The sequence below is a fragment of the Myotis nattereri genome, assembly GCF_964212035.1.
Source record: "Myotis nattereri genome assembly, chromosome: 3".
Classification (NCBI taxonomy): Eukaryota; Metazoa; Chordata; class Mammalia; order Chiroptera; family Vespertilionidae; genus Myotis; species Myotis nattereri.
Window position 1 is genome coordinate 125,049,779 of NC_138077.1, and position 25,614 is coordinate 125,075,392.

Consider the following 25,614-nt stretch of genomic DNA (forward strand, 5'->3'; position numbering starts at 1 on the left):
TTTTTACTCAGTCAAGTTGACTTGTTATTTTTCCCTCTCCTTATATAAACATTCGGTTAGAGTAGCAAAGTGAATACAGATCTTTGAAGAACAATAAAATGTTCATTTTATAATCCTGTTTACTTTCCTATCCTCATTATAGGAAGCAAATGCAAATTTTGACTCAGGGTCAATTCTCAATATTTCTACCAGGAGAAAACTAATCTACAGTGGGACCTTGACTTACGAGTGTCCTGACTAACGAGTTTTTTGAGATACCAGCTGTTTCTCCGCAGATTTTTTGCATTGAGTTGATAGAGTAATTTGAGTTAACGAGCTCCTTAACGAGCTCAGTCTCGGAACGGAACGAATTAAACTCGTTAAGTCAAGGCCCTACTGTATTTGAATACCCAAAAATACAAGCAAATTTAACAAATTTCACATATATTTATATACTATGGCTTGTATTTACTGGGCTCTTATTCAGCATTTATTCTTTTCAATTCTACCTAGTCAAATTTTCTCAATAACTTTTAGCTTCTAAAGGAAAAATTCTGCTTCTGTTAACCATCTGTGCTACTTCCAAATGCCTGACTTCAGAGAGTGGCACAATCAGACTTAGGAAAATCATTCTAGTGGCAACAAGAATGATGTTTGGTAGAACTAAGACTTAGAGGAAGAGAGGTCAGTAGAAGGCTGTTATAAAATATAGATAAAAACTAGTGATAGCTAACAAAGGCCATCACTGTGGAGACACAGTTTCTCCTGGTCAGAGAAATAAACATGAGAGAGAATCAGCTGAGCAAGAAGACCAAATGACTATGGGTAAAGGAGAAAAAGGGAATGCAGGAGGGCCGTGTTTGCTGGAACTGGTTAGGGAGGGATGCAGAGTTTTAGGTCAGACACACTCAATTTGGTAGCACACCCAGAAAATGAAGAACCTTGGAAACAAGGGTTTGCAGGCTAGGGCAGTGATGGCGAACCTTTTGAGCGTGGCGTGTGAGCATTTTGAAAAACCCTAACTTAACTTTGGTGCCGTGTCACATATAGAAATTTTTTGATACCTGCAACCATAGTAAAACAAAGACATATTTTTGATATTTATTTTATATATTTAAATGCCATTTAACAAAGAAAGATCAACCAAAAAAATGAGTTCATGTGTCACCTCCGACACAAGTGTCATAGGTTCGCCATCACTGGGCTAGGGGAAAGGACAGACCGAGAGGCAAATCATCAGAGCACACAGGGTTGAAGCCACTACAGATGAGTGCAAATAGGGAGAGTGCGTGAAGATGTAAAATATGGGGCCTCCCAGACTGAAGGAAGAGGCAGAGGAGTGTCAGCAAGAGGGGAGGAGAACAGGAGACAGTGGTGTCCTACATGTCAGGGAGGAAAGAAAAGATGATTTGCTGAAAGCTGAAGACATGACAAACACAAAAAAGTAACAGAAAGATTTTGGCAAGCCAGACTGCAGTAGACTTAGGAGTTAGGAGAAGCTGACAGTGGAGAGGGTGTGTACACCACTCCTGCCCTACCATGAGGCTGTCAGGGGATCAGCCACATCCCAAACAGCACAAGTCATACTGGTGTGGACGGTTACAGGGTAATGATGTCTTCCTATCGAATCTAGTTTTCTGTCCTATGAGGTTCCATTTGCACAGGCCCTCAGCCGTCATTCTAGTGCAGTGATGGCGAACCTATGACACGTGTGTCAGAGGTGACACGTGAACTCATTTTTTTGGTTGATTTTTCTTTGTTAAATGGCATTTAAATATATAAAATAAATATCAAAAATATAAGTCTTTGTTTTACTACGGTTGCAGATATCAAAAAATTTCTATATGTGACACAGCACCAGAGTTAAGTTAGGGTTTTTCAAAATGCTGACACGCTGAGCTCAAAAGGTTCGCCATCACTGTTCTAGTGACACCGCAAGGAAGAGCATGCAGACATGGGGCAGAAGAAGAGAATGAGCAGAGAGCATGGGAGGCCGAAGCAGTGACACAGTGGGGAGGTCACATGTCTGTAGCTTGAATTCTGACTGATCAGGGGCCTGTGGTATAGGGATGTTTCCTTCCATGAGGGTAAATGGGGCCATAAAGTAGCCTTGGGCCAAATGATCACACCACTGCAGACCTTCCTTGGAAAGATCACCCTTAGGTAGTCAATCCAGCTCTGCCAAAGCTAGCCTGACCTGAATTCTAATGCTAAAAACCTCTCCTAAGGACACAATGACCTTTCTCAGGCTTTCTGTTCATCTTCTTGATTATTTATTTTCTTTCCCTCTAATAAAATCCTGCTTCCCATTTTTCCTTTCTCTCCCCTTACTATTAATTTGCAGGTATATTATTTTTCATTAACGCTGCTCCCATCCCTCTGCTGATATTTTGTATGGCATGTACCCAAGATAATTTATTTTCAATTTATAAAATTGCACCCTTTGTGATAATATAGGCTTAGAAAAAACATATACAATACAAAATACTTACTTACGAAACCTAAAAGAAAATATTAGCTGGGAGCAATACAACTGTAAAATGACAGTTTTAACTGTCTGTTTTCTCTCTCCTCCATGTTAAAAAAAGGTGAGCAGCCCTGATCGGTTTGGCTCAGTGGATAGAGCATTGGCCTGCAGACTGAGGGGTCCCGGGTTCGATTCCGGTCAGGGGCATGTGCCTTGGTTGCGGGCACATCCCCAGTAGGAGGTGTGCAGGAGGCGGCTGATCGATGTTTCCGACTGACTCTCTATCCCTCTCCCTTCCTCTCTGTGGAAAATCAATAAAATATATTAAAAAAAAAAAAAAAAAGGTGAGCATACAAAGGGGTCAACAACCTGGTGAGGAGACAAGTTTTAAAGCCAAGATATCCCGGGGAAAGAATTCAGGGGCTTCCAGCTCTCCACAGCCAATTCTGTATACCCTCAGTAGTGGTACTGAACATGAGCAGGCTAGGGAAAGGAAGGACTTTCAGGAAAATAAAATTAATGATCTGGGAGTTCAAATTACTGAGTCCAAATTCTGACCTGCACTGTGAAGCCACAGGGCAGGGCAGATAGGAGATCCAAGGTGATGCTTGCAGTAGCTCCACAGAGGGATTTCCACAAACAGCTGACATGCAACATGTGGCAGGACACTAGAATTTGCTAGTCTTTCTTGTGTAAAGAAGCCCACCCAAAGATAAAGAGCTGCACTTCCTGTGGAGGCAGGTGAAGGCAGAGAGGGCTACCTGTCCTGGGTCAACATAGAGTAGCAGGAAAAGTGTTGGCGTTGAGGACTTTGGTGTCAACCTGCTGTATGATTTTAGGTTTGCTACTTTAATTCTATGAGCTGCATCTTCCTCATATGCAAATGAGGGAGATTAAAAGTACCTGCTTCATAGTTTTTATGATGATTAAATGAGATGATACATGAAAAGCCTAATATGTCTGGCCCATTTTAGGGAAATGGTAAAGTAAAAAAGAGCTATTATTATTATTATTATTGTATTTGTAAAATGAAGTCATAATACCTATTTTATAGTGATCTACCCTAAATTTAGTAATGCATATTAAAATGCATAGTATATAGTTAATAGTATACAGTAAGTGACCAATCAATGTTAATTCACTACAGAGCCTCCCTTTCTTCTTTTTTCTTTTTTCTAAACACTGGGAGATCTTTGTGAATATGGAACACATCCCCAAGGCAGTAAACAGCCTCAGTGGCAAGGCCAGATTTTAACATTATGATAGTTTTCATCAAAATTTGATTGAAACCAATTCTTCCAATGCTTTTGATCCCTGGAATGAAACTAATTTAGATTCATCAGAGTGCCGAGAGCCGGTCCATGCTTGCTGTTTCAAGGGACCTGGCATATATGGCATACTGTTCTTAATATGTTTGCTCACCTTCTAGGCACTATGTGTTTTAACCAAGGTCTCTGAGAAAGGTTGTTTCCCCAGGTAGGGATTTTCCCCTGAAGTTAGGGAGGGAATAAAACCTCTTAACTAAGTGCCAGGTGGGTAATTAATCACTTTAACTATGAACAATCATGCTTAAGCTACATAATCTTTACTCCCTGGAATGGAGATAAGAAACACCCTAACCTTTGGAATAGAGATTGATAGGATTGGAATCAACTGGTATAAATACAGATGTAAGAAGACAGACAGAAGAGAGACAGAAATTGGCACAGAACCTACACAGAACGTTTTCTGGAGACAGAAGAACTTCGCTGGAGAGAACATGGCAAAAGATCCTGGACAGAAACTGGCCTCAGAACCTAGAGACAGAACCTAGCGAGAGAACATGGCAAAAGATCCTGGACAGAACCTGGCTACAGAACTTGGTTGGAGAACCTAGACAGAACCCGGCTGAAGAACCCGGCTACAGAACCCGGCTACAGAACCTGGCGACCGAACCTGGCTGGAGAACCTAGCGAGAGAACATGGACACAGAACCTGGCTGGAGATCCTAACCAGAACTTCGCTGGAGATCCTGAACAGAACTTCGCTGGAGATCCTGGCTAGAGATCCTGGCTAGGCTGCTGATCAACTGAACGCTGTCTCCATGTCATTCCTTCTTCGCCGACTCCGTCCTCACCTTTGGGGATCCCTGGACCTGCTGGGGTTGGACCCTGGCAGCAGAGTGCAGTATTTACTACAACAGAGGTATTTGTGAGGCCACTACCTCCAGTAGATTTAGTAATAAAAAGAATTGGAAAACTTTTGTTATAACACAATCTTACTAGAATGAAAGCTCCATAAATTAAACTCTGATAAATTTTATTCGGTGATGTACCCCGTGCCTAGCACAGTGCCTGGTATACAGGTCGATAAATATTTTTAATTGAATGTGGCTCATCGGCATGTTACATATCAATGTCTTTGCAAAAAGTTACTGTCTACAGGACCGAAGAGAGGAAAATAGGCACTGAAGATAACTAGCACCCATTATGTTGGTGGTGACAGCTGACACATTGTACAATTCGGATGGATGATACTGGTCTGACTCAGGAATACAGGTTTCTCCTGCTATTCGAAAGTATAGCATTCCTATGAAACTTTTCACAAGCTGTAATGGCATAAAGCAAAGAAGCAATTATTATTAATTTATATGGAAAAAATTTTGAATCTTTCCAGACCCAAAATTCAAAGCATGCACAATATCTTTATTTCATTCACTATGATCAAAACGCTAAATTAGCCCAGCCAGCATTGCTCAGTGGTTGAGCACTGACCTATGAACCAGGAAGTCATGGTTCGATTCCAGGTCAGAGCACATGTCTGGGTTGTGGGCTCGATCCCCAGTGTAGGGCATGAAGGAGGCAGTTGATCAATGATTCTCTCTCATCATTGATGCTTCTCTCTCTCTCTCTCTCTCTCTCTCTCTCTCTCTCTCCAACTCCCTCCTCTCTGAAATCAATAAATAAATATATAAATATATAAATATATATATATATATATATATGTAAAAGGAAAGCTAAATTATGTCCAGTTCTAGCCTAAGTGTAACACCCTTCCAAGATCTCAAGGTTTTCTGATATCTTGGGCACATCTTGCTTACAAATGCACAAATCAAACGGAGATGCTCACAGACACAGTGAAAAGCTCTGGAGGTGTCACTCTCACTGCTCAGTGCTCAGGATGCACATTGCACCTTTATAAAGACTGCAGCAAAACAAACGCTGGACACTCTCTTTGCTTTTTGTCTTTTTTTTGTAAAGTGAAAATTCTCTTCAAATTTCTTTTGGTTAGTGACAACAGGTATTAATGTATGTAAACATTTAGTAAAAGCGAAGTGGCAATAGTTGAACTTTCGAGAAGCAGGAGATACCTGTATTGGAGATTCTAATAAAGCCCTTCATCTTTAGCAAACTAATAAAATAAGGTTATTTCAGCCTAAATAAGACAAACTCAAACACTCCCAACCATACTATCACTACCCTAAATTATAAGACCTTTACAGATTACAAACCAATCACATGCAAATTCTCTCATTTAAAAATTTTGTGGTTTGCTTACACTCTATTAAGTTCCTACTATAGGCAAAGCCAGTGGGAGATAAAAAACAAATACATGAATATGTCAGGATTTCTACTCTGAAGTTCTTTGAGGGGAACAGCAAATCCTTCCAGGGAAAATTCTGCTAAGTTTGTCTATTTGCTCTCTCCACACTTGACCAGGTGTTCCACCTTTTCCTTGAATTGCTTTCATCCACACTGCTCCATCACTGAGGCAGACATTCAGGACCAGAGACCTGTGTGGCTGCACAGAATGTTGGTTTCAATGCTGCTGTCCACAGTTCCCATTCCCTTTTACATGTCAAAGACTTAGGGAACAGAATAGAAATCAATCAGCTTCTCTTTTCTTAGGTTCCAATATCTGAACAAATTTTTCTTCAGGCCCTGGACGGTGTTGCTAACTGGTCAGAGTAGTGGTCGGCAAACTCATTAGTCAACAGAGCCAAATATCAACAGTACAACGACTGAAATTTCTTTTGAGAGCCAAATTTTTTAAACTTAAACTATATAGGTAGGTACATTGTTATTAACTTAATTAGGGTACTCCTAAGCTGGCCTTTGCTAAAAACGTCCTCAATCTGATTGAGGTAAGTTCCCTGAGGTCGACCCCTTCCAACTCTCCCATCCACACTCGTCTTGTATACTTGTTTTATCTATCTTTTGTCACGGGCGCGCGATTTGGGGATGTGACTAGCACTAACCACTGCACAATGAGACTGCTGACTGGCTCACTCAACTCGTCCCCCCCACCCCCACCCCAGGCGCTGCGTATCCCCTCGCCCGACCTACCGACACCCCCCACTTCTTCTAACGCCACTTCTTCAAAATAGACTCGCCCAGGCCGAAAAACAACTTCTGCGCATGGGCCACGAAGTTTCAATCGCACTGTACGTGCAGGCCCGCAGGTGGTATTTTGTGGAAAAGCCACACTCAAGGAGCCAAAGAGCCGCATGTGGCTCGCGAGCCGTGGTTTGCCGACCACTGGGTTAGAGCACTGGCCCCCACTCCTGAGGGTTGTGGGTTCGGTTCCCTGCTTATTAACAAGAATGAGTGATAATAAGCAGAGAACCCGGCATTGCAGGATCAATCCCTGGCCCCTGTTGAGGTGTGTGCGGGAGGCAACCAACTGATATTCCCGTCTGACTCTGTCTCTCTCTCAAAAATCAGTGGAAAACACCTTTAGGTGAGGATTAACAAAACAAAAAATATTTTGTCTTCAAGCTGGCAAATGAAAATACCAAGGAACTGCAAAATGAAAGCAGGCTGTGCTGAAAGGTAATAACTCTTTCCTCCATTCTTAAAGAAGAAAAAATGGAGGATATAGTAAAAATAAACACTGCATTCCCTCTTATTCCCTAGGGTTAGAAAGACGCAGGGAAACAATCCCCTGTGGTAATTATATGCCTGAAATATGTGAAGTTTTCCAAGTGACTGTGAACTAAAGTTAATTACTAAGGAAATAATATTATCTCCAGTAGATGACTGTACATGTTACTAGTACCAGTTATAAAGCAAGTAGTTTTTTGCATTTTTGGTTATTTTTAATTAATGAAAAGAAAGAGGCTTACTTTCCTCTATATTATCTTATACACTGGTTCTTTTGACCCTTGAAAATTCTCAGTAAAAGAGATATGTGAAGAGGAAGAAAGAAAAATTATATGACTCTCTGGGCCCTAAATATGGTCACCCCTGGTGATCTTCCAAAACCTTTTCAGTCGTGCTTGTTAATAAGCAGTTACCCATACATACAACATTCACTCTTGTAACGTTTCTTATGCTTTTACAGTATTATCACAGAGGAAACAAAATTGATTCAAAAATGGTGCCTATTGACTGGGGATGACAGTCTACTGAAAAAGGGGCAAGAGTGATGGGAGAATTTAAATGACAGGATGTTACACAGGCTTCTGGAAAACAAGGGAGGGCTATGATAAATACAGTTCATATATTCACATGCTGGTGCACCCCCTAGTGCCTGGTCTGGATGCTGGGGTGATCATGGTGTGCAAAAACACACACCATTCTTGACCTCATGGAGCCTGCAGTCAGACTAGTGGGAGAGACACTACTCAGGTAACCACAAGTACATGTAAAGTTACAACTGGTATAGTGTCATGACGGAGAAGTCCACAGGGCTGTGGGAACTCACAGGGCTGGGAGTGCCTTTGTGGGCTCTCTGTGAGGGAGCAAGGAGGAGTGACCTATAGGAATGGAGAAGGGAGAACTTTAAAACAGAGGGACAACATGGGTATGAGTGAGCAAAGTATTTACAGAGGTGGAGAACAGCTCAGTATGATAAAATACCCCCCAAAGGGAAGGTGGTATGATAAGGATAGAGGCAGGGAAACTGACCCTACAGGAAATGCAGGCCATGGGAAGGATTTTGGACTTTATCCTGGGAGCAATGAGAAGCAACTAAAGATTTTTCCTTTATCTTTCTTAAATTTATTTTTTAAATAAGGGAGTAGCATGAGGTTAGGAGGTTTCAGAGAATTTGTCAAGAGTTGGTCTATTAGCTGAGTTTTGAAGGATGATTAGAAATTTGCTGTATAAAGGGAGGGAAGTGTTTTAGACACAGGAATCAACGTGTGATCACATAAAGGCCTAAAACCATGTAGCGCCATGGGAAAAAGGGAGAAGTTTGATTTGGCCAAAATGAAAAGTAGATTAGAAGAGAAGAGGCAGAACATGAAGAGTGGCATGGAAACTAAGAAGGAATTTCATTCTAAAAGCCATGTGGAGCCTCTGATGCATTTGAAGCAAAGGGAGTGGAGGGGATGGGTGAGAGCACACACATTTTGAAGTCAAAGTTTTGGGTTCAAATCTTGGCTCTGCTCCATACAAGGTCTTTAAATTGTAGTTCCTTCCCACATTACACTTAGCACGGCGCCCAATTCAGAAAGTCAGCTCCCTGCATTTTAGAAACCTCATGGTGAGGACAATACAGCACGGAGGGAACTGAGAGCAGGACAGGGAAACAGCCATCTGGGTGAGGGGGAACAACAGGCTAGGCCAGTGGTCGGCAAACTCATTAGTCAACAGAGCCAAATATCTACAGTACGATTGAAATTTCATTTGAGAGCCAAATTTTTTAAACATAAACTATATGGGTAGGTACATTGTTATTAACTTAATTAGGGTACTCCTAAGGTATAGAAGAGCCACACTCAAGGGGCCAAAGAGCCACATGTGGCTCACGAGCCGCAGTTTGCCGACCACGGATAGGCTAACGCAGTGGGGATGAAGAGGTGTGGATGGGCCTGAGAGGTATCCAGGCAGAGTGTGTAAAAGAACAGGGAGTGAGGTAAAGGGAGAAAGGCACCTAGGACAAATGCCCAGTTGCCAGCTTAGTTGTGGCAGGTTTAGATGGTGTGAGTTGCTTATTTGTTCTCTGAGGGGGATTTGCAGGAAGAAAGTGAGTAATGTGTCTGGTGCTTGGATCAGGGGCTTGGACTGAAAACAGACTTGAGAGTCCCCATAGAGGTGAGCAATTGCAACCATGGATTGTGATAAAATTACAGGGAAGTATGAAGAGGGGAAAAAGAAGGACCAACCACAGAAACCTGGGAAATATGATATATACTTTAGGTGTACTGTTATAGTCTCAAGCGAAAAGTCTTTCAGATATCAGGAAGGAAAGCTGCCTAAACCAGGTGCTAAGACTGAACATTGGAGTCAGGATCCTAGGGGCAGAAGAGGGCAGAGCCTGTGAGCAACGTCCCTTCCAGAAGGCTGCCTTACCTGAGTCTGCTCTAATTTAGTTACACTCCCACCATGTAATTCCTTTCCTTAGAGTTTCAAGTTTCAGGCTAAAACAAACAATTAAAGCTGTGATTATTTCAATGTCTCCACAAGTTTAGTATCTACCGTGGTACTGAAATCTTTTCATCCTTATTCTGGAAAGAAAAGAAGCAGAATGCTAATGTTTAGTACATTGTGAGTGCTCAATAAAGATTTGTCGAACGAATGAATAAGAGACATTTGAACCAGGGAAAAGGACCAATGGCTTTTTCTGACTCCAGTCTGGCTACAAGGAAGAATTTTCTCAATTAATTTTGCTTTGTGCTTACTAAAGGGCAAAGGGGATTTTATTTTATTATTATTGTTTTTTAATCCTCACCCAAGGATATGTTTTTTTTTTTAATTGATTTTAGAGAAAGAGAAACATCAATGTGAGAAACACTGATCAGTTGATTCCCGTATACTCCCCCAAAGGGGACCAAACTTGAAACCTAGGTATGTGCCCTGACTGGTATTCGAACCTGCAATCTTTTGGTGTATAGGACAACGCTCCAACCAAGTCACCTGGCCAGGGCAAGGGGATTTTAGATAAGAGATGCTTCTGCCTACGGAAATGATTTCTGGTTAAAACATCACTCTTAGGGATCAGGTCAGGGGAGGGATAATTAAATATGGAAAAATATTGTTATATTTATTCTCAAAATGCAGACAGGCAAAAAGAAATGTGTGAAGGCATTAAATAAATAATCATGCTACAGAGTAATATTCATAATTATAAGTAACTGATCAAATGAGTAATTTTAAATAAACCACGCCAAAGGAGGAGTACTAAAAACACTTTAAAAATTACCCCAGAACCCCTGGCTGGTGTGGTTCAGTTGGTTGGAGTGTCGTCCTGCACACCAAAGGGTTTTGGGTTCCATTCCTGGTCAGGGCACATCCACAGTTGTGGGTCCTATCCCTGGACGGGGCACATATGGAGGGCAACCGATGTTTCTCACATCAATATATTTTTTCTCTCTCTCTAAAATCAATAAAAGAAAAAAAATACCCTAGGCAAAAAAATAAGTAAATAAAGATAAGGCTAACAGATGTATTAATGACAACTAATGAGGGTACCAGCCATCTATTAAAACAAATAATTACTCTGAGAACAGATACAATCAAGTATCTGTTGAACACCAACAGTACCTGATGAACATTAACTATCAAATTAATAACATTGATATATGAAAGATATACAACTGGAGTAAGGAAAGTGAAATAACCATATAAAGAGTGCTGCAGAGTAACTTAACATATAAAGTCAGAGTGTGCTAAAATTGCACCTGAAATGTTCAGGTGCTCTCCTGAGCTACATCACTGCACACAAAGTCTCACAGAAAATGTCTTCTTTATTACCAAGTTGGCACTGTCTCTGATATGTGATGTTTCATTAGGAACAATTTTTTTCTTCTTCCAACTATATTCTCCTAACTTAAGTTTGAGTCATTCTCTCTAATCCAATATGTTTAACCAATCACTAAGACCAGCAATTCTGCTTCTCAATATATCTCTACATTACTATCACCCATTACTCCAATCAGCCTTTCACCATCTTTTGACTCAACTGAACTAATGCTATTACTTCCCAAATGGCCTCCAGTCTTTAGTTTCTTTTCCTTTGGGGCTGATCTAGCTAAAAGGTATATCTGCTGTCTGCTGGAAATACTCAAATGGCTTCGCACTGCCTGGAACACATTCTTCGAGTGTACTTTCACTTTGCATGCTAAATAAACTTCATCTAATTCTAGAGTTATTGGCTCTGGATTCTTTGCTGAACTCAAGAACTGAGAACTGACATTAGAGACCAATGAGTTTGAAGAGCATTTTCTTATACTATGTCTTCTTGGTCTCCATTAGAGGTTCTCTTTGGCCAACACCTTACAATTCAATGTTCTCTAGAAAAGTATCCTAAGCCCACTAATCTTCTCACCATAAAATGGGATTTCTCAATCTTGGCATGATAGACATTTTGGATCAGACAATTCTGTGTTACGAGGAATGCCCTGTGCTTAGGAACATCCCTAACTACTAAATGACAGAAGTATCCTCTTACCCAAGTTGTAATAGCCAAAAATGTCTCTAGACACTGTCAAATAAAATTGCCCTGGTTGAGAACCACTGCCCTAAATACTTTGCCTGGGAATAACACCTAATAATAAGATTTAATTCTACTTATGCTATAAAATTCCACTTATGTGCCAGGCACAATTCTAAGCATATGACATGAGTTAAATCATTAAAGTCTTACTACTGGAGGCAAATTCCAGCAGGCATAATTATGCAAGTTCATCAGAAGGCTGATGGATCTTTGGGCTTCAGCAGGGCTGAAAATCTGCATATTATTACCTGCAGCTGAACAGCTGTAGGCATTTCCCCTAACCTGATAATCTTTTCCTTTTTACCAAACTTTACCTTTGACAAGCCTGTTTGCATTCCTAAAGGGCCAATGTGTTTTCCAGTAAATAAAAAGTCATGGGTCTGGAGATTCGGGGAGCTTAGCACTAGAGCTAAGTTTCCACCTGGCTTTCCCCCATGCCTTCCAAATTTACATTTCATGTCTAGTCTCTATTCATTTATGCGCAGCCCTTCTCCAGATTCCTGAACCCTAGGTGTGAAAAGACTGTGGCATCTTACCACTTTATGAGACAAATAAATTAATACCTCCATTTTATAGATTAAGAATCTGCAAAACAGAGAAGTGGTTCACCCAGGGTCACACAGCAAATCAGTGGTGAAGACAACTCCAGTCCTGATTGCTGCCCTGAGCTTCAGATTCCTGTGAATAACTACCTCTTCTGGGCATCCCAGGTAACATTCACTCAAGATGCCCCAAAATTGAACTCAAAAGTCTTCACTCCACAGGAGCAGATATTTCTGTATTTCTTAAGTCAGTTAATGGCACAACTTTTTTTTTGTTTTTTGTTAATCCTCACCAGAGGATATTTTTCCACTGATTTTTAGGGAGAGTGGAAGAGAGAGGAAAAGACAGAGAAACACATCCATTGGTTGCCTCCTGCAGGAGCTCTGACCAGGGCATGGGCCAGGGAGGAGCCTGCAACCAAGGTATGTGCCCTTGACTGGAATCAAACCCGGGACCCTTTGATTTGTAGGCCGATGCTCTATCCACTGAGCCAAACCAGCTAGGACAATGGCACAACTTTTACTATTAAACTCTCTGTGCCTCAGCGTAACTGGTAGCCTGGACATCATTCTAGATTCTGCTTGGATTCTCTTCTTTTTCCTCAATCTAATCATTGAAGTCCTAAGAATTTTACTTTCTAATTAATCAAATATGTCTTTTTTTTCTCTATCACTGTTCCTGCCCTCATTAGGGCCCTAATCTTTCCTCAGTACTATTATAACCAACTCTCATTTGGTATCCTTGTATCTAGCCCTCAAAATTATCTTCTTTATTGCTGCCAAAGTGACTTACCAAAAGTACAAATTTGTCCATGCCACTATATGGCTTAAAGCTTTTTATTGACTGTTGTTAGTTAACTAAGAATAAAGTCAGGTTCCTTAGCATGGCCCTTTGGCCGTCAAATACATGACCCTTTCCAACCAGACTCTCATCTTCTGTCACCCCCTGAATCACACTTTACTCTCTAGCTGCTAGAGTCTTTGTCATGATCTGAGCATACTATGCTACTTCATGCCTTTGACCAGTGTCATCTTCTGGTTTTGTTCTTTTTTGTTTTGTTAATCCTTACCCGAGGATCTTTTTTCCCATGATTTTTAGAGATAGTGGAAAGGGGGGGGGGGAAGGAGTGAGGGAAAGAGAAATAGAGAGACACTGATGTGAGAGAGACACATCAATGGCTGCCTCCTTGCATGCATGCGACTGGGCATCGAATGTGCAACCTAGGTATTTTTCTTTGACCAGTAAGCGAATCTGAGACCCTTCACTCTAGTCACTGAGCACACCAGCCAGGGCCACAACGTTTCTTTTTAACTATTTGACCCGGTAGATATAATGTCACCAGTGTGACTTACTGTTTGCAAATTTATAGGCTGAATTCCCTTTCCATGCAGGTATCTAAAAATTAGTTACTGCTTGAGAGGTTCAGTGTTCCATTGGCTAGCCAAAGTTGTACTGATCTATCAATCACAGGGCCTGACAGCTCAAACAGAAGGTGTGTGTGTGTGTGTGTGTGTGTGTGTGTGTGCGCGCGTGCGTGAGCTACCTAACCAGGTCTGTTCTTGGGGTAGGCTTTGCTCTTAGGAACCCAATCCACAGGCTGGCCAATCACCAAGAGTAAGACATGGTGTAATTTAATGAACTGGTCTTATCAGGTACTTGCTTTGGGAATTAATTTCAAATGCAAAGAGGATCTGGTAGTTACTAGAAGACACCGAATCTAATAGCATTCAGAGAGAAAAATATCTGTAAAATAGACACAGCAGTGGTGAGTCAGAAGTTACAAGGACGCAGATTGGAAAGCTGAAGCCTTGAAGTTCACAAAAGGTATAGAAAGTGAAGAGTAAGGATAAGGGACTCAAGAGCAAATAGGAGAGTGGGGCAGACAAGGAAAAAGTTGTGTGCTACATTAAGGATGTAAAAGTTTAAACTCTCACTCTCCTGTTTCTGCTAATATCCTAAAAGCTGGATTTCCATCTGGAGAGGCCATGATAAACATTTCAGCACCTGAAGTAATTACTTAGAAGAAATATTTTAATATTGCTATTTGCCCTTTTTCTATAATAGAAGTGTCAACCAAATTCATGATCGACAATGACAGAAGGAAACACATGTGTGTGACTGGCACCAGTGAGAGCTTTATACGTATAGATAAGCTTGCTTAATTAGACCTGCTTTCTGACTTAAACTTATTCCAGTCCAGTGAAGCATCCCAACTTCTCTTTCAGATAACTGTCAGCAACACAGCAGTAAATATCAACATGAAGCAGATTATTATTGTAGATCACGCAGGGAGAACAAAGGACAAAATATTTAACTGCAGCCCTGGCCAGCTTGGCTCAGTGGATACACCGTCAGCCTGCGGATTGAAGGGTCCCAGGTTCGATTCCGGCCAAGGGCATATGCCTGGGTTGCAGGCTTGATCCCCAGTGGGGGGCATGCAGGAGGTAGCCAATCAATGATTCTCTCTAGCTCATTGATGTTTCTAGCTCTCTCTCCTCCCTTCCTTTCCGAAATCAATAAAAAAATATATTTAAAAAAAATATTTAACTGCAGCAGTGTTTGACTATATTCTGCACAGTGAGAAAACCTAAAGTCATTTTTAAGGTCCTCCATTTCTTACTTCTTTTTAGTGGAGTCAAGTTTCTAAGCTTTCTAAGTGTCCTTTTTCCAGCTAATGAAAAGAAAATAGGATTCCACCAAGTCTCATATTTACCTACTCCAGGACTTCGGTGAGGAGCAAATGAGATGAAGCATGGGAAAATGCTTCACAGGCATTTATTTTTTTTAATTTTTTTAAAATATATTTTATTGATTTTTTACAGAGAGGAAGGGAGAGAGATAGAGAGTTAGAAACATCGATGAGAGAGAAACATCAATCAGCCGCCTCCTGCACATCTCCTACTGGGGATGTGCCCGCAACCCAGGTAAATGCCCTTGACCAGAATCGAACCTGGGACCTTTCAGTCCGCAGGCCGATGCTCTATCCACTGAGCCAAACCGGTTTTGGCCACAGACATTTATTTACAGTGTAAAATGTTTCCACTTGGCTATAAAGCAAGTCGTGTTTCTGGGCTGAAGAAACTGCAAGGAGGATAGTCACTAGGAAGAGGAAGCCAGGTGTTGCTTGTGATGTCATTTCTCGGTGCCCCCAGCCACCGCTTCAGTTTCAGGGCTGGGCTGTGGGCCCCATTTTGCGCCATGTGGGGCGGGGGGGCGGTGTGGGTGGTCATGGCAGAGTGGGCTGCGATTTGGTGGGCTGTAGCTCTGGGGTGGTGGCTCCACTTGGGTGAAGCTGAGTGTTGCTTTGTGGGCTCTAGGTTGCAGTGCTGTTTCTCTGTAAATGGCCAGGGCATGTCACAGCAGCTCCTACCTTGAGCGTCTGTCCCCTGGTGGTCAGTGTGCGTCATAGACCCGGTGGGACAGGTGGAGGGACGGTTAGCATATTAGCCTTTTATATATGTAGGTTATATATATATACATATATATATACACATATATACATATATAGATAAATAGATAGATAGATAAAAATTGCTACTTGTGTCTCCTCCCACCCGTTGCCACCAATTAGGCCAAAAAGAACGGATTTGATTTTTGCAATTAAAAGGGCTAATTAAGAAATAGGAAATGCAAGGAATGGGTAGAGTGAGCCTTCAGCTTGTGCCCATGTGCTACTGACAGGTCACTTCTGTCAACTCTTCCAATTCTGTGGGAAGTTCTACATATGCAACCTGGTCCTAACTTAAGCACTTGCAGCTTTCACATCCATCCTTCCCACGCAGAAACACACCACTAACCATGCTCCCTGAGCACGAACCGCGGTATCCGCTCGGGGGCAAACGTCACAAGATCTATCTTCACAGACACAATGCAGGGCAAGTCCCCGCGAGGATCCAGGGGGCCCGCTCGCAGCAGGGGAACCCTCATCGGCGGCAGAGCCTTGCCGTCATGGTTCCGAGGTGCCGGCGCGGGACAGAGGCTCCCCGCGCCCGACCTTCCCCGGGAGCCCACCCGGACCTCCCGGCCCCGGCCGCCCGTCGGGTCACCTGTAATTGTAGGCGCTGAATTGCTTGCTCTCTCTCAGCATCGCTCGGTACAGATCTAACACTCGTGCGCGGCTGGAGGCTGCCATTTTGGAAAGAAAAAAATAAGTGGGTCCTCTTCGCAGAGGTCCCGATTTTAACCCAATCGCAAAATGTCAGCCTATGCAAAACCACCCACGACCTCAAACGCAGTTTGGTTTGGTTACGCCGGCCGGCCGGGCCTCTGCCTGGGCGAGCAGCACCGCCGCCTCGGGCCGCAGCGGACCGAGCCCGGCGTCGCTCGGAACACCGGAGGCGGGCGCAGGCGGGCTTCGGGCAGCTAAGGGGGTGGCGCCCTCGGGGAAGGCGTTCCTGCTCGCCCGCCCCACCTGGAAGGCTCCGGCTTGTAGCGACGCTGGGAGCGGGCTGAGGGGCGGGGGGAGCAGAAGGGGCGGCCTAGGAGCCAGAGCTAGGGCCTGGGGTGGAACCTGGGGGGCCGCTTGTGCACCGAGCCACGCTCCTCGGGACGGAGGTCGGCGCTCGAGTACGGAGGGCGTGCAGAGGGCCAGAGAAAGCCTTCTCGAGCCACGGGGGGTCATGGAGAGGACACTGACTTGGGGTCAGGAAGGGGATAAAATGTTTCGCTGTGAAGTGCCCGGTGGCACCTTCGCCGGACGTCAGGCCGCGTTGCCCGGGTAACCGAGCGCGTGCCTTGCCGACGCTCCGCCTCCGGCGCGGACGCCCTGCCCCAGGCTGCGGACGCCCCGCCCCTCCCGCTGGGGCTGTCCTCGGCCCTGCCTGAGAGGCCGTGCGGGATTTCCAGGGCCTTTGGTACTGTCGCGCTCTCCCCGTGGGCCCGGAGTGCGGGCCACTCGCTGCAGGCCTGGACGATGGCGTGGCGGGCGCGGAGGCGACAGGTCCAGGGTTCCCTGGAGCTCCGGCGCCGCTCAGGGCTACCTACTAAGGGGCCTCCCGCGCAAGGCCCGCCTTTTTGTCAAAATGGCAGCGCCCAGCGTCTGCCCACGGGAGCTGTGAGAGGGGTGTGAGAGCCTTCCCCACGAGAGTAAGCGGGCCCGCGGCGCTCCAGACTTTAAACACCCAGGTCTGCGTCTCCCGGCGAGCGGTGGGTGAGTGCCGGTCTCGCTGCCGCGTGGGGTGCTCCGTGGGCAGTGTGGCAGGGGGTTACCTGACCCTGGATTTCCCCCCTTTATGGGGTACGGGTTGAGCTCCCCGGGTTTTGCTTTTGAGTCGTGAGTCCCGTAGAGTTTTGTCATCTAACACATGTGTGCAAAGGTCGGGTTGGTCGGGCTGTAGGCGTGGGCGATTAATCTGGGAAGGAACTTGAATGGTCCAAAACTCTGTTGCCGAGCAAGTTTTCTCTCGAAGCGTTTCATGACCGACTGTTCTCTCGGGGCCCTTTTCGGAAGACGCCAACTTTTCCGAACTGCCATGTGACAGTGGTGCGTGAAGTTGGTCGTTCTGGTCCTTGAAGGTGGACTTGGCGAAGGGAGGCGTGATCTGGTTCTTGGCAACTGTGTTTGCAAAGCACTTGTCTTTGCAATCTTCCGTTATGTAATAAACGTTAAGAAGAAGCAGTTTTCTGCCCCCCAATACATGAGGACTACCCCTGTGTACGTAAAAAAAAAAAAAAAAGTTGGCATTAACATCCATCTTAATCCAAACACTGAATTATGGTTTTGTTTCATCTCTTTAAGTTTATCTGCTTTTGAAATTGTTAGAGGCACATCTCACTGACACCAGAGAGGTGTTTCCGGGCAGCACCCCCCCCCCCCCCCCCCCAGTTAGTGGGAGAGGGCGATCCCAACCTCGATCCTTGTCTTCTCATATAAATAGTTTATACCAGAGACCTTGACTGCATTCTGAATAGCCAATGTATCAAAGCAATTGAAGCATGCACCTTTATTAAAGAAGCAAAGCAAGCAAATCTATACATCTGGCTTATGAAGCGCAGAGGGGTTCTCAGCTAATGTGAAGAGCAAGTTAGGTGTGGGGGGGGGGGGGTCAGAGGTGTTATACCAGGTGTACCCGTTAATAATGCGGATTTTGTAATTAAGGAAAACACGATAATTTCAAGAGAAACATCAAAAGTGCTTTATTCAAAGGAATGTCCATCGCTATCTACACATTTCCCCCATCTTTCAGGTAATTTGTGGATACTGTCCCAATAGAACTTTCCTTGTTTTGAGGCAAACCATTCAGAGACCCAATTTTCCACTTCTTTGTAGGTTTTGAAGTGCTGCTCAGAAAGTGCGTGTGCCGTTGATCGGAACAAGTGGTAATCTGAAGGAGCAAGGTCTGGTGAATAGGGCGGGTGGGTTAATACTTCCCAGGCAAGATCTTTTAACGTGTCTTTAACTTGTTTTGAAGTGTGTGGTGGTGCGTTATCTTCAAGCAAAATTACTTTGCTGTGTCTTCTGGCCCATTCTGGTCGTTTCTCGATCAAAGCGTGGTTCAAATTGATTGTTTGTTGTTGGTAGCGATCAGTATTAATGGTTTCACCTGGTTTTAGAAGCTCATAATACACCACACCTTCCTGATCCCACCAAAGGCAGAGCATTGTCTTCTTTCCTAAGCGATTTGGCCTTGCAATGGATGTTGATGGTTGACCTGGATCAACCCATGATTTTGTGCGTTTGGGATTCTCAGAATAAATCCACTTTTCATTGCCAGTCACAATTCGATGCAAAAGAGACTTTCATGCCGTTGAAGCAAACATTTTAACTGATGACTTTTCGGTTTTCCATTTGTCTTTTGTTCAGTTGATGTGGCACCCATTTTCCTTACTTTAAAATCTTTCCCATTGCTTGTAAATGATCAGAAATTGTTTGCTGAGCAATGATTAATCTTCTTCAAGTTGTTTTTGAGATTGACATGCATCTTCATCCAATAATGCTTGTCATTGTTGGTCTTCAAACTTTTTCGGTTGACCTGGACGTTCTTTGTCTTTCACATCGAAATCACCACTTTTAAAGCATTTAACCCAGCGTGCACAGTATCTTGAGATGGAGCATGTTCACCATAAGCTACCCGAAGTATATGATAACTTTTTCTTCAAAATAAAGTAATGAATTAAAATTTCCCGCTAATGCTCTTTTTTTGGGCACGAAATTCGACATTTTTAAGCATAAAAATAGCTATGATATTAACACCTTCAGCAAATTTGACATATGAAGTTTTGAAGCTTGCTGTCAATACAACAAAATAGCATACATATCAAATCACATATATATCAACGTATGTGTAACTCCATCTATTGAAAAAAATCCGCATTATTAACTGGTACACCTAGTATACCCTCCTGTCTATAGGTCTCAAAATTCCTCTGATGAATTTCTTGGTACATATTAATTCTCAAGGTCCCTTTTTACTTTGTCATGGCCTTCCCAGAATTCATGAGAAGCACCTGCAACTTTATCTTGCTAAGCCTTGAGACTGTTGTCATCTCTGCTTAGGGAGTAAAACTTCCCTTTTTCCTTTCCCCTACCTCCCCCCCACCCCCCCACTTTCCTTTCTGCATTTCTTTCCTTAGGGTGGTTTTTAACCATTTACTCTCAAGTATCCTTGGTTGGGGAAGGTAATGGCTTGTTACAAGCTGGCTGCAAATTGCCCACGCTGTTTGGCCTTGTTTTAACTTTCCTGTCTCAGTTTCCCTATTCCTCCTGCCCTGGAATCTTGTAACAAAATGACGCTTAGTTTATGTCAATACATCCTTGAATTTTCAGGAACTTTAAGGGCAAGAGACACTTCTCTGACCTTACCAGATTTACCACATATACTTGTTATATTACTCGTTAGAATGCAGTGGTATTTTTAAAAAAAGCATGGAAGAGAAAATACTTTTATTGAAATCCCTTTAAGCTTGCTATTTCGATTTTTAAGGGTCTCATACATCTGTGAATCTCAAAATAAGATTTTTTTACAGGGTAGTTGAACTTCTGTCACACTTGCAGGTTGACCAGGTCATTGGGCAAGTCTTTCCTTAGGTTTTGTTGAAAGGGCTTTTAATATTTTGAGTTTGTACGTTGGCATTACTTAAAGAATTTAAGACTAAGGGAATTGCAAATTACTGTATTATAGCATACGATCCAGAGCAGTTTTCTCTTAATATGATACAGTGTTGAATGCTGATGATATTAAATACTATGCAACACCTGGGAAAACTGCAACATCATTGCAAGTTAAAAATAGAAAGCTATCAAAGTTCGAAGAAAAAACTTGAAAATTATTTTGCCTTGTTTGAAAACAGTGGGGATTGCATCCTTTTATTGTATTTTGCTTTCACCTAGAAAATGATGTTGGAATAGTTATTGTATACAATTTTTTATGTGTAATTATCAAGTAATTCAATTCTTAGCATGCACAATTAATGTATATAAATGACTTTAATTTTGTTGTATTCAAATAAAAACTTTCAAAAAAAATACATAAAGTTTACTTTGTTTGGTTGGCCTGATCACCTCTTGGTACAAGGTTAGGAATGTGATAGCTTCCCAGTTGATTGTAAGCTAAGTCCTCACAAAAATACTTTTATTTGAAATAATTTACCATAGATTACATACCATTGCCTTGAAAGACTAATAAAAATAATCACATTATAAAGCCAAATCTCTCCTTTTATACATCTTCATTGCAGAATAGCTCTTTTTGGAGATTGTATGTGGAATTGGGCCAGAAGCTGCATGGAACTTACATATGTCTTTTAATACACATTTATTGTGCGCTGAGTAGTCTTTTGGGTAATGATCCATTTACTACCATTTAGGCCCCCAAAATGTAAATATTTTCTTAATATTCACCTATCCTTAGTTATGAAATATCTGTAGTTCTTTACCTACCTATGTAAAACGATATATTGCCTTGTGTTAAAATTAGTATTACTAATGAGCATTTAATGGCTTTATTTTATTTTTTAAATATATTTTTATTGATTTCAGAAAGGAAGGAAAGGGGTGGGGAGAGAGAGAGAAGCATCACTGATGAGAGAATCATTGATCACCTGCCTCTTGCACGACCCCTACTGGGGATTGAGCCCGCAACCTGGGCATGTGCCCTTGACTGGAATCAAACCCGGGACCTTTCAGTCCACAGGTCAACACTCTATCCACTGAGCCAAACCAGCTAGGGCATTTAATGCTTTTTGAAGAGAAATTTCTCCAACCATAATAAGCAATGTAAATTTAACAGCAATTTACGGTCTTTAGGCTTAAATATTAAAATCATATGTAAAGAAAATCTTGTATACATCAACAACTTGTGATATTATGATTTAGAAATGATCCACTCCAAACATGGATCCAAGTCTGTATTATACGTAATCGTCATTTGATTTTATTAGGTTTTTCATTCTAGTAGAATAGAAGCTGGAAGAGACCTTGAACATCAGCTCACTCATATTTTACAGATGAACAAACTGAAGTCCTTTTCTCATTCATTTATTCATTCATTCAACATTTCTTGAACACTTCCTAAGTGCCATACATTATACAAGATGATGGAGTTACAATAATGGGAGTCTTCTTCTCCTCCAAGAAATCAATAGGGATAAGCACAGTAATTATTTTTGACAGATGCTTTCATTGGGTAATATTGCCAAGTGTTAGGGGAGTATAAATAAGGGACATTAAACTAGGACTTTGACTTAAGGGAAGGATTTCCATCATAGAAGATATTTTCACAATGAGTTTTAAGACCCAGATGAATAATGTACATTACAGATTATAGTGTACATTCAAAACATGGGTGCATAAGGGAGCATGATCTATTCAGGGAACTTTAAGCAGTTGGACTTGTGGGGAGACCACAGATATGATTAGCCCTGTACATATTTTATTTTAGTAACTAGAGGCCGGGTGCACGAATTCATACATGGGTGGGGTCCGGGGACGTGGGAGGTTGGCCAGCTGGCCCCACCCCCGATCATGTCGATTGGTCGGCCGCAGTACCTGTCATAGTGACCTGTGGTTCTGGTTCTGATCTCCGATCGTTCTGGCCGCTTGGCTTAATATACATATAGATGTTTCCTCTATTTTGGGGATGTGTCATTTCTTATACATTGACTAGTTCACATAAGCCAAGTAGAACTTAATACTGAAATATAGATTAGTTTTTTAGGTCTTGGTAGGCTTTTGTTTCAAACCATATTTTTGATTCATATATTCAAGGAGTACTGAAATTCTGTTTCTTTACCTTCACATTCAGTAGATAGTTGACCAGTCTGGTGGTTCAAGTCACTGTTCTTGTGGATTCTTGAAGATATAAATCAAATACTCCTCCTGTTTTCCAGGAGTTTATAGTTTAAATACAATTTTTATGTAATTAAAATGTGGGATAGTACAAAGTTCTGCAAGGGAAATACTGGTGGAGAGCCTGTGGAAGTCATTTCTGTGGCTGATTCCTGGGCCACACCTCAGACCAACAAAGCATGGCTAAGATTCAGCCTTCAGAAAAATTTATTTTTTCAAGTCTCCAGGGGATTGAAGGAAGCCAGGATAGAGTAACATTGATCTGTGGGAATTAGGGGGCTTTATGGGAGAGGTAGTTTTGATAGTGGCCTTGAGAAGGTTAGGCTTGAGCTGAGCCTTGAAGGGAATTGTAGGATTTGGATGTGGGGGTGTGTTGGTAAGATGGCTACTTGCAGGAAGATTTACCCTTGGAAAGGGTAAAGGGGAGAGGGCCTAAGTAAGATCTAGGGAAAACATAACCTTGGCCTAGGGCTGTGGTCGGCAAACTGCGGCTCTTTGGCCCCTTGAGTGTGGCTCTTCTAAGCCTTAGGAGTACCCTAATTAAGTTAATAACAATGTACCTACCTATATAGTTTAAGTTTAAAAAATTTGGCTCTCAAAAGAAATTTCAGTCGTTGTACTGTTGATATTTGGCTCTGTTGACTAATGAGTTTGCTGACCACTGGCCTAGGGAACATGGAGGGCCTTAACTAGAGCAGGAGAATACGTGAGGGTGAATTTGGGAGATACAGTTGGTAGACACCAGCTGAGGCCTTATATGGTCTCAGTTAATCCTTTGGAGACCTGATGGGAAGGCTGTTACCTTCATTTAAGGGACAGGAAACTGAGAGATTATGTTATTTAGCCAGAGTTATACAGCTAGGAAGCAATGGGGGTAGTAGGCATTAGCCCAGAAGGTGTTCTGTTTAGCTATGCTACACTTACACAGAGGTTCTTCAGTGCCAGCTTCAGGAATCTAGTTTATTATATTTTATTGACTAGCAGGTAAATTTTAGTCACATTAGAATTTTAATTTAGTTGGGTTATAATTTATTTAAAGCTAACTGGTTTGTATAGGAACTATTATAAATATTCAGAGAATTTCAAATGTTGATTTTTATGTCTTTTGATTGGAGCATTTAGTCATTTACATTTAAGGTCATTATTGATAGGTAATTATTTATTGCCATTTCCCCCCTTTATACCTATGTTCCTTTCTCTCTTTTTCTTCTTCTTAAAGCCGTCCCTTTAACATTTATTACAATGCTGGTTTGGTGATAATGTACTTCTTTGGCCTTTTTTTTGGTCTGGGACACTCTTTATTTTGCCTTCAATATTAAATGATAGCCTTGCTGGATAGAGTAGTCTTTAGTTCAGTTCCTTGCTTTTCATTACTTTGAATACTTCATTCCAAGTTCTTCTAGCTTGAAGTGTTTCTTTTAAGAAATCAGCAAAGTTTTTTAAAAAGTGTATTATTATTGATTTCAGAGAGGAAAGGAGAAGGGGAGAGAAATAGAAACATCAGTGATGAAAGAGAATCATTGATTGGCTGCCTCCTGCACACTCTACACGGGGGATTGAGCCCGCAACCTAGGCATGTGCCCTGACTGGGAATCCAACCTGTGACCTCCTGCTTCATAGGTCGATGCTCAACCATTAAGTCGCACTGGCTGGGCTCAGCTGACAGTTTAATGGGTACTTCCCTGTAGGTAACTTTCAGTCTCTCTCTCACTGCCTTTAAGATTCTTTCTTTGTTTTTAACATTTGTCATATTAATTATCATATGTCTTGGAGTTGGTCTCTTTGGGTTCACCTTGATTGGAACTCTCTGTGCTTCCTGATATTGCTTTTCCCTCACCAGGGTAGCGAAGTTTTCTGTCATTATTTCTTTAAACAGCTTCTTAATTCCTTACTCGTTTTCTTCTCCTTCTAGTACCCATATGGTGTGGATATTGTTATGTCTCAATTTGTCCCAAAGTTCCCTGCAACTATTCGCTTGCTTTTGTATTTTTTTTTTTTTTTGGTGCTCTAATTGGGTGTTATATTATTTTTGGACCTTGTCTTCCAAATCACTGATTCAGTCCTCTGCTTTGTTCAGTCTACTTTTGATTCCTTCCAATGTATTCTTTTTCTGTTTTTAATGTTTTTACTGATTTTAGAGACAGGAATGGAGAGGGTGAGAGAGATAGAAACATGAATTGGCTACCTTCTGCATGTCCCCTATTGGGTATTAAGACCGCCACCCAGGCGTGTGCCCTGACTAGTTAGTGAACCAGTGACCTCTGGTGCATGGAACAATAGTCAATCATCTGAGCCACACCAGCCAGTCCCTTCCAGTGTATTATTGATGTCATATACATTATTCTTTTTTTCCCAACTGGTTCATATTCATGGTTCCTATTTATTTCATGCTGTTGTAGTTCCCACTATGTTCCTAGTAATTCTTACTTAGTTCCTTGAGTATCCTTATTGCTTTAAATTCTGTATCTGATAAATTGCTTGCCTCCATTTCATTTAGTTCTTTTTCTGGAGTTTCCTCCTTTTCTTTCATTTGGGTGTTGTTTCTTTGTCTCCCAATTTTTGCTGTTTCTTTATATTTATTTTAATGTATAAGATTAACTTATGCCTTCAAGCCTTCATGGGGGTGGCTTTATGTAGTAAGTGTACCATTTCCCAGTGGTGCAGTCCCTTTAATCTCCTGAGGTGGATGCTTTAGGAATGTGGGTTACTTGGACTCTCCTAGTGTTATTGGGTCTTGATTGGTGTTCCATTTATTGGTGGGATCTCCTTTCAGGCTGGCTGACTTTGAGGCTCACCCCCCACCACATTGTATAAGCTGTTGCTCAGGTTCTAATAGAACAAAAGAAAACACACAAACATACAAAAACCCCAACAACAACAACAAAAGCAACCACAAAAGAAAAGAGAACAAGAATGATAA

The 25,614-nt window shown here is 42.1% G+C and overlaps 2 protein-coding genes across 5 annotated transcripts in view; one reads left to right on the forward strand and one right to left on the reverse strand.

Moving 5' to 3' along the window:
* The window catches only part of LYRM4 (LYR motif containing 4), a 132,105-nt gene extending 114,998 nt beyond the window's left edge, over window positions 1–17,107 (reverse strand). The window contains exons 1-2 of one of the 2 annotated variants that reach the window (XM_081086228.1): window positions 16,821–17,107; window positions 16,456–16,534 (exon numbers count right to left, since the gene is read on the reverse strand). In XM_081086228.1, coding sequence (XP_080942354.1) covers window positions 16,456–16,496 — 41 coding nt within the window. In that variant the 5' untranslated portion in view covers window positions 16,497–16,534; window positions 16,821–17,107. Of the gene's footprint in view, window positions 1–16,455; window positions 16,693–16,820 lie in introns of those variants that run through there. The other variant, XM_081086227.1, reaches the window with a different exon arrangement.
* Window positions 16,874–25,614, forward strand: part of FARS2 (phenylalanyl-tRNA synthetase 2, mitochondrial) — a 581,172-nt gene continuing 572,431 nt past the window's right edge. The window contains exon 1 of one of the 3 annotated variants that reach the window (XM_081086224.1): window positions 16,874–17,558. The gene's annotated coding sequence lies outside the window, so the exon portion shown is untranslated. The remainder of the gene's footprint in view (window positions 17,559–25,614) is intronic. The other 2 variants (XM_081086225.1, XM_081086226.1) reach the window with 2 other exon arrangements.